Source organism: Chinchilla lanigera, unplaced genomic scaffold, assembly GCF_000276665.1.
Source record: "Chinchilla lanigera isolate Chin_1 unplaced genomic scaffold, ChiLan1.0 scaffold00036, whole genome shotgun sequence".
NCBI lineage: Eukaryota > Metazoa > Chordata > Mammalia > Rodentia > Chinchillidae > Chinchilla > Chinchilla lanigera.
In genome coordinates, this window is record NW_004955437.1 from 20,693,498 (window position 1) to 20,703,260 (window position 9,763).

General features: G+C 43.8%; 1 protein-coding gene across 1 annotated transcript in view; it reads left to right on the plus strand.

Annotated features, from left to right (window-relative positions):
- The first annotated feature begins 7,414 nt into the window (after nucleotides 1-7,414).
- Nucleotides 7,415-9,763, plus strand: part of Prf1 (perforin 1 (pore forming protein)) — a 4,165-nt gene continuing 1,816 nt past the window's right edge. Inside the window, exons 1-2 of the mRNA XM_005390052.2 lie at nucleotides 7,415-7,505; nucleotides 8,612-9,160. Coding sequence (XP_005390109.1) covers nucleotides 8,625-9,160 — 536 coding nt within the window. The 5' untranslated portion in view covers nucleotides 7,415-7,505; nucleotides 8,612-8,624. The remainder of the gene's footprint in view (nucleotides 7,506-8,611; nucleotides 9,161-9,763) is intronic.

The following is a 9,763-nucleotide window of genomic DNA, read 5'->3' on the forward strand; positions in this document are numbered from 1 at the left end:
CACCTGTTGGGGAAGAGCAGATAGGGGAAGGGGTACAGAAATTATTCACTGTATATCTTGTTATAATGTTTTCATTTTTGCACCTTAGTAAATGAATTAACTCTAAAATTCAGTGGGTAAATAAATAGCAGTTGAGACACACTTGAAGTAAGAACTGGTGACTTGGAACAGAGAATTGGAGAAAAAGAATAGCAACTGAGTACAGACAGGCAGAAGTAGAAAATAAGAAAAAGTACAACAGACACAGAGGAGAGAGTAGGAAGCCTAGTATTTCTAAGTGGTATACACAAAGGTGAGATAGAGCAGATGAGGCAGATGGAACATAAGACACAAAGAGATCATGGCCACAGTGTTTTTCCAGAATGTTGAATGATGTGAATCCTCAGATTCAGGAAGCATCACAAATTCTGAACAGGATAAATGGAAAGAAATCCGTCTGTAGATATATAATTTGTAGTAAAATTCCAGAAGACTGAAACTAAAAAGATTTTAAAAGCAGCCCCTTCAGCCCCTGCCCCAAAGGACAGATTCTCTATAAAGGAATAGCACAAAACAGGATTAGTGTAAGCCCAGCACCATGGTACAATAACTCAAAATGCTAAGAGGTGTTAACCAGTAACGACTTCAAAGTGTCAACCAGCTAAGATGATGATTCAGGAGCAAGGGTGGAATAAAGATGTTTTAGAGAAATAGAAACCAAGAGCACAAGCTTCCATAGATGCTCGGAGGATGTTCTTCTAAAGCATGTACTTTTAAGTAAATGAAAATTATTCCCAAAGAAAGGGAGGAGCAAAGATATTGTTAAATATGGATAAATATAAACAAACATCCATTGTATCATATTATAGTAAAAATCATTGATTTCATGGAGGAAAAATAAGAACTAAAATACTGGGTGAAAATAACCCTCAAGGGCTGGGGATGTAGCTCAGTGCCACAAGTGCCTGCCTAGCAAGTGCAAGGTCTTGAGTTCGATTCCCAGTACCAAAAAAAAAAGGAAAAAGAAAAAAACATAAAACCTGGTGGTAGAAGCAAACTGATAGAAAACAAACTATAATAAATACAGATGACCTTCATACATAGCTAAATGCATAGCTACTTTTCCTGGATGACAAAACAAAATGCAACTAACTACATTTAGGAGAGAACCACTTAAGACAGAAGAACACAGAGAGTTTGCAGGAAGATAGAAGACTATCTCTGCTCTGAGTGCTCATCAAAAGGAAGTTGGTTCTCTTAAAAATGGTTAAGATGGTCAATTTTATGTTATGTTTACAGTACTTTATCATAATTAAACATAGTAAAAAGAAGTTGGGATAGCTCTGTTAACATCAGACAAAACAGATATTTTAGCAAAATAAAAACATTATTTGGGAGGAAAAGCACCACTACGTAATGCTAAACTGATTTGTTAGAAAGACCAAACAATGCTAACTGATTTTGTAAACCAGTTATATATATAAAGCAAAAACTGATAAAATTGCCATGATAGGGCAAAAGAAATCAAACAGTCTACCTTCACTGTGAAGATTTTATGACGATTCGCTCTGTGATTATTATATCAAGAGACCATAGATTTAAACACAGAGCCTCCAAAAATGAGCAAATAATATATTCTTATCAAACATGTAGGAGCACTTACAAAAACTGAACAATTTTATCAGACCATGGAGAAAATTGCTACAAACATGGAAGAAAGGTCATCACAGAGACCACGGACTGGGCATTTAGCTCAGCGGCAAAAGCGCCTGCCTGGCAAGCGCAAGGTCGTGAGTTCGGTTCCTGGTACCGGAGAAAAACCAAACAAAAATAAATAAATAAATAAATAGAATTAATTGCTTAAAAAAAAAAAAGAGACCACATGCTTAGACTACAATGCAGCTTACCTGAGAGATAGCATTTAAAACCCCACACATAACTTGAAAATGTTAAAGTACACTTTTAGCCAAAGAAGAATCATAAAGATATTTAGAAAATATGAAGAAACTAGGTAATAGTGAAAGTACTACATGCCAAAACTTAAGTGATAAGATATTCTTAGAGAGAAAGATAGACTTAAATGCTTCCTTAAGGAAGAAAAGCTTGAGATTAAAAACATATGAATTGATCTAAAGCAGTTAGAAAAAGAATAAGAGAAGTCCAAAGAATACAGGAAAGAGGAAGGAAATAATAAAAATATTTTAAATTTTTAAATTTTTTTAAATAAAATTTTAAAAAATAATAAAAATATTTTAAATTTTTAAATTTTTTTAAATAAAATTTTAAAAAATAATAAAAATATAAGAATGAAACTAATAAAATAGAAAATGATGCTGTAATAGAGAGGATCAATAAAGCCAAGGATCAGTACTTTGGAAAAGTTAATAAAATGCATAAAATCTTCAGCAAAGCTGTTCTAGAATAAAAAATAAAAGCCACAAAAACTCTGATAATAAAGGAGGCATCGTTACTGATTCAAATGTTTTGATAAAGACAGAACAAGAATATTGCAAACAACTTCAAACCCACAGTGTGAAATGTTAGACAGACTGAAATTTTCTTCTAGGAAGACATGACATACCAACACTGCTACCAGAAAAGAAAAAGAGAAAATAGAATATATCCACGACTATTGAAGACAGAGGCCAAGGATTTAAAATCTACCCCCAACACAAGCACAAGGTCCTGAGTTCGATCCCAGGTACCAAAAAATAAAATAAAATAAAATCTACCCAACTACAAAAACAGAGTGGCAGAGTGTATCTTCTTCCACTGATGGAAAAAGAGGAATGATTTTTCAACTCTTTTGAGGAGACCCAAGGAAAAATGAGCAGAACTCTGAGTAATGCATATAAAGGGGAAGGAAGAACATCTAAGTTTCAAAAATCTGTGAAGAAAAGGGACCACAGAATTGTCACAGGATGGAGAACACTGTACCTGTGACTGCATGTGGGTCTTTATGATATGTGCACTAATTATCATCTAAACATTTGGTTTGCTGAGGGACCCCTGGATCAGAGTTCATTAATTTTTCATCTCCTAGGCGTCCTATCCCTCTCTGTTCCTTCCAACTCTTGGACTCTTCCCATTTGATTTATGTAGCAGGTCCAGTCCATATAAGTAGGTGCAATCAGGATTAGTATCTCTTGCATGCCTTTTATGTAGAGTATCATCCTAATCTCTTCCTGATGCTATAACAGAATACCCCAAGTCTTAGTCCATTTTCTGTTGCTATAACAAAATACCTGAGACCAGAAAATTCATGAAGAATAGAGGTTCATGTGCTCACTGCTGTGGAATTTGGGAAGTTCAAGAGCCTGGGGCCAACATCTGCTGAGCATCTGGCAAAGTCCTTTTCTTTAACTGCATCAGAACATACCAGAGGACACCACATGGTGAGACAGAGTGAGAGTATGTTAGCTGGGGCCCCTCCTCCTTCACTTATAAAGTCACTGTTCTCATCCCAGGTGCCCCACCTGATAACCTTATTTAATTCTATTTACCTCCAAATACCGCAAATACATGACACTGAGGATTCAGTTTAAAACAAATGAACCCTGGGGGGCAAACATTTAGCCACAGGAACTGAGTCACTCATAAATACTAGAAATTTATTTCTCACAGTTCTAGAGGCTGGGAAACTGCAGATCCAAGTACCGGCAGAAGTAGCACCCTGCGAGGACTTGTGCTCTGTCCCACAGATGACACCTGGCTGCTTGTACTCCCTGGGCAGAAGAGCAGAAGGAGGAGGGAACTAGGAGACTCCCTCAGACCTGTTCATAAAGGCCCTGATCCCCCTTACTCTGAAAGCTCCCACCACTTACTAGTATTGCACTGGAAGCTTTTTTTTTTTTTACTAGTACATGTTTGCAGTACATATGATTGTATCTGTTATGGGGAGTTAGTACATGTACATCACACACCCCTATTAATTTTTCATCTCATAGCCTTCCTATCCCTCCCTGATCCTTCCAACTCTTGCTCCTCTTCCCATTTGAAAAAGATCTTCCTACTTCCTATTACCTGTCTTTTATTTTGTTCTTTATTTGTATTTTGGGTTTCTCATCTAAGAAAAGCCATGTGATGTTTAAGCATACGTGTCTGATTTATTTCACTTAATAATATGGTCTCAAGGTGCATCCATTTACCTACGAATGCCTCAAATTTATACTTCTTTATGGAAGAATAGTACTCCATTGTGTATAAATACCACATTTTTTATCCATTCATCTGTTGAGGGGAATATAGGGCATATCCAAGATTTAGCTATTATAATTTGTGCTGCTATGAACATGGGTGTTCATGGGGATTCAGTTTTAACAAGAATGTTAGAGAGACATAAACATTCAAATTTTAGCCAGTATCTATGGAGCTGTTGTGTCAAGAGTAGATATTTTGTAACCTTAAAAGCTATCAGCAAGTTGGAGACCAGCCTGGGCTACAAAGTGAGCTCAAGGCCAGCCTGAACTGCATAGTGAGACCCTGTCTCAAAAAGACCAAAAAAAAAAAAAAACAACTATCAAAAGCATTTGGCCACCCACATGTGACAAAGAAAACTGAATGCCTTTCCATACACAAAAATTAACTCCAAATGGACCACAGATCTAAATGTAAAAGCTGGAAATGTGATACTATTAGAATACTACTGAGGAGTAAGTCTTCAGCACATTGGGTGAGGCAGCAACTTCTCACACAGAACATTAGAACTATAAGCAACAAAAGAAAAAATTGATCAGTTGGACTTCATCAAAATTAAACATCTTTGTGCTATGAAAGGATACCATCAAGAGACTAAAAAGACAACTCAGAAGAGGAGAAAATATTTTCAAATTATATATCTGAGACAGGCCTAGAATCCAAATATGTAACGAGCTATCGCAGCTCAACAGTCAAAAGAAAACCCAGTAAGCAGTGGCCAAAGAACTTGAATAGATATTTCTCCAAAGAAGACAAACAGCTCATGTGCACGTAAATAACTCGGCTTATTGACCACCAGGGAAATGCATTCAAAACCACAATGAAATACCACTTTATCCTACTAGGATAATAATAAAACAGCTAGGAAAGAATGTGGAGAAACTGGAACCTCACACACTACTGGTGGGAATGTAAAACAGTGCAGCCACTTGGAGAAACAGTTCCTAGAAGAGTTAAAACACAGGGTTACCACATGACCCAGCAATTCCACTTGTAGATATAAATCCAAGAGAATGGAAAACATAAGCTCACACAAAAACTTGTGCCCAGCCTGGCATGGTGGTACACACCTGTAATCCCAGAACTCTGGGAGGCTGAGGCAAAAGGATTGTAAGCTTGAGCCCAACCTGGGCAGCTCAGCAACTTCAGGAGACTCTGTCTCAAAATTTTAAATATGTATATTTAAAAGGGATAGGGATTGTAGCTCAATGCAAGGGTAGTGGGTCTGATCCCCAGGACCAAAAACAAATTTAGAAAAACTTATGCACAACATTCATAGCAGCATTGTTTACAATAGTCAAAAACAATTCAAATGCCCATCAACTCATCAGTTGCCAATGGGTAAACAAAATGCAGTATGTCTACACAACCAAATATTACTCAGCCATGGAAAGAAATAAACTACTGTTCTGTGCCACAATATGGATGAGCCATGGAAATATCATGTTAAGTGAAATAAACCAGACATAAAAGATCACATATTATAGGATTCCATTTATATGAAACATCCAAAATGGAAAAATCCATAGAGGTGGAAATAGGTTAGGAAACAAGTGGGGAAAAATGAGAACTGACTGCCAGTGGGTAGAGTTTCTTTTGGGGAGTGATAAAAATATTCCAAAATCTATGTAGCTAGGTGCAGTGGTCCATGTCTGTAATCCCAGCACTGGGGAGGCTGAGGCAGGAGGATCACCATGAGTCCAAGGCCAGCCTGAACTACAGAGCAAAATCCTGTCTCAAGAAACTAAAACAAAATAAAATCTATTGTGGTGAAGGTCAGACAACATGCTATGAACATACCCTGAGTTGGGTGCTTTGAATGGAGAATATATGGTTGTGAGTTACATCTCAGTAAAGTCTTTTTAAAAATCATATGGATCGTGTCTGGCAATTGAACAAATAGTGCACTTGTTGAAATGTATGGCTTTGAGGAAAAGCAGTGTTTTGTGCACATCTGGAGCACCAATTTTCAACCGAACAGGACAACTGCATCAGTGAGACAAGCCACACAGGTATCAACTCGGTGTCATCGCGGCTCTTTAACGCCCCCACCCCACAGTGCTTCATCCTAGACATTAGCCTCTGGAACCTGCTGATCACGTAGCTCATCCTCCATTTGAAGGGCTCCTAGTGATCTCAAGGCCTTCCCCTTGATTTGATAGATAAGGAAACTCCAACTCAGAAAGAGGTAGGATCTCCAGCTAAGAGTCACACTGCAAGGTTCTGGAGAAGCTGGGACTAAAATCTGTTAAGCACATCACTCTGTTCCACGTCCCACAAACTGGCCTTCCCAGCATGGCCAGGAATGGAACTCCCCAGCATCTGTCAGGACCCCACACAGCAGAGAGGTCAGGAGGCCCTTACTCATGGGGGAGGGACAGGAGAAGATGGGGCCAGTTCCGAGAAGGCAGCGGAAGCCCTGTTCTCATAAACAGCAGGCACACAGGGGGACACAGACTCAAGGAATGAGCCTTGAGATGTGACCCACAAGACAATAGCTCACACGTGGTCTGGGGTCTGTGGCTATTTGTTCCTGCCACAGAGACAGCTGTGAACTGGCCACCCACTTACCCACTTGTCCCCACTTCACATCTAGTATGACTTGGCCCCCCACAGTGTCCATGTGTCACTCCACCCATGGAAACCTCCCCACCTAACCCCCCACAAGGCAGAGGGTGGAGATGAGGGGCCCTGGTCCCACCAGCTCAGGCCCGGGCAGGGCTGGGGCACAGGTACGGGCAGGAAGTAGACACCCACTGCTCAGTGATGAGAGGACAGTCACGTACACTGACTCACCTCATCATTACAACCACCACCAGGGTCTACAGCACCATCTCTCCACTTTTGAATAAGGAGACTGAGGAGCAGGGAGGCTAAAACATCATGCCTGGCCACACAGCTAGGGCCTCGCTGCACTGGCCTAGACCCTAGCAGCTCTCAGCTCCTTCCCCAGTGCCTGTCACATCTCACTCAAGCAGGCAGCAGCAGGGGATGCCTGGAGACCAGCTCGGCCTCCAGCTCAGTCATGCAGAGTTCAAGTACAAAGGCACCGGCCCTGTGCTCACCCTGCTGTCTGTTCCAGGGGTCCCATGCCCAGGTGGCTGTGTGTGGCAGATGCACCTCTGGCCATCACCACTTACTTCCTGAGGGCTGTCACAGGCCGGAAGAGGAGGTGATGACAGGGGCGGTGCTAGTGGGACCTGTGGCCACAGTTCAAGGGTGGGCAGGAAGCAGAAATAATGCAAACGTGCTGGGGACCAACAGCACCATTCTGGCAGCCTCCACTGGGGAGGGAGTGTGTCCTCTGACAGCTTCTCCTCAGGATCCAGGTAGGGAGGAGGAAGAGGGGGGACTCAAGGGTCCTGGGAGGGAGTGTGGCTGCTTTGGGGCAGAGCGTGAGGGAGCAGGAAAGGCTGTGACGCCCCTATGACAAGAGACCCGGGTGTCAGAAGGCCCTAACCCTCCACTGCTAACTCACGGGGCAGCCTTGTGCCCACTCTGGGCCTCAGTTTCCTCATATGTGAATAGAGAGGTTTTGCACAGAGTCCGCGAGGTCCCTCCCAGTGCTGAAAATCAGAGCTTCTACAACCACGACAAAGAGGCTCCCTGGGCTGGTAAGATGAGGGCCAGGAAGGAGCTGCATCCCTGGGTAATTAAGGTCACGGAACATGTTGGCCTCCTAAGATGGGTGACTGTGGGGCCTTGGGAAGACTCTCCTTGTCCTATTTACCTTCCTGAACCCTCATGTTGTCTGCATTCCACCTCCAAGTTACTTCTTCGGGTAGGCGGGGCACCGTTAGAATACAAGGGACATGCACCAAGTTTGGTAGGAACCACCAGAGAAGACCTGCGCTCCAAGAGGGGTCTGAAGAGCAAACACCTAGGCCCTCCCACACCAGAGCAAGGTACGGGGGCACCAGCGGCCCTCAGCCATCCGGAGTTCAGCTGATGCTGAGAGGGAGAGTAAGGGCCATGCGTCACCTGGTGTCTCTTCTAGTTCCATTAAGGGCTCAGCAGGAGAGATCCGAGCTAGAGCCACAGAGGGAAGTATCAGTAGAGGAAAAGGTGCAAATTCTGGGACCAAATGACACTTCTACAGGACCTAGGCTTCTCCAGACCCTTCTTCCAAAGCTGCTATTGCTACTCTATCTCTTCTGTGGCCGTAACTACCCTCTCAGCTGCAGGAGTTATATCCTGGAGATGGAGCTATCAATTTAGAAACCCACTAGACCTTAAATAGCAAGGCGCTCCTCCTTGCTATGAGACTCTAGGCAAGACACTTACCCTTTCTAAGCAATGTACAAGGCAGACTAAGCCTGCAAGAAACAATCTATTTCTGGTATTGGGTAACTTAACTTAAAATAATTTCAGTCTCTCTCCTTACAATAGTTGACAGAATGGAGATGTCTAATAACCCATATTCCTCTGCTTACAGCTTCCCAGGTGCCATGGTCACCCACCTGCTCTTCCTGGGCATTCTCTTGGTGCTGCCCCCACCAGCCCCAGCTCCCTGCTACACAGCTGGGCCTTCAGAGTGCAAACAGAAGCGCAACTTTGTGCCGGGTGCGTGGCTGGCCGGGGAAGGTGTGGACGTGACCAGCCTCCGCCGTTCACGCTCCTTCCCTGTGGACACCCAGAGGTTCCTGAGGTCGGATGGCACCTGTACCCTCTGTAAAAATGCCCTGCAGGGGGGTGCTGTGCAGCTACTGCCTGTGGCACTGACCCACTGGCGTGCAGAGGGGCCTGGCTGCCAGCGCCATGTATCCAGAGCTGAAGTCAGTTCCACGGAGGCCGTGGCCCACGACGCGGCTTCCAGCATCACCAATGACTGGAAGGCAGGGCTGGATGTGGCTCCCCACCCCAGCCACAACATGCACGTGTCTGTAGCTGGTGCACACTCCCAGGCAGCAAACTTCGCAGCGGAGAAGAGCCACCGGGACCAGTACAGCTTCACCATGGATAAGGTGGAGTGCCGCCTGTACAGGTGAGGCTGGCAGGGGGGCTGCAGCTGGAAAACGGGGTGGAAACTCAGAGGGGTGTAGAAACTCTAGAGTGGCAGCATGGGGACTTGGAGGCTACTTCTAGCAAGAGGAAGCCACAGTCCTGATTCTCAGATCACAGCCCCATAGCCTCTTCCGTCCTCAAAGGCCCAAATCTGGGCAGCCCAGTGAAGAACCACGCAGAGGAGATGTGAGCAAGCCCGTGGGCCTCATTCAACCAGCATTCATGCTGGCCAGGCAGCCATAGTCACTACTCCAGCCCCATGAGCAGGGGACCCGGGACCCAGGTCCTACACTGAGCCAGTGCATGGTTACCACTGTCAACCCCACACTTGCCCTGTTTCCTCTGCTTAGAGGCCACATTCCCTGCACAGTGAGGCCCGGCACCTCTTGCTTGCATGACCAGAGCAGTCAGGAGCCCAGGCACATGGGCCCAATCCAGGGAGACAGATGGCTAGATGGAGGCCCCATCACACCTTCCAAAGCTGTCACTTACAATAAGAAAATAAAAAATTTTTAAATCCATTTTGAAAAAGAGGAAATACCAAGTTTGTATATATGCATATGCAGGATAGTTAACACAGGTG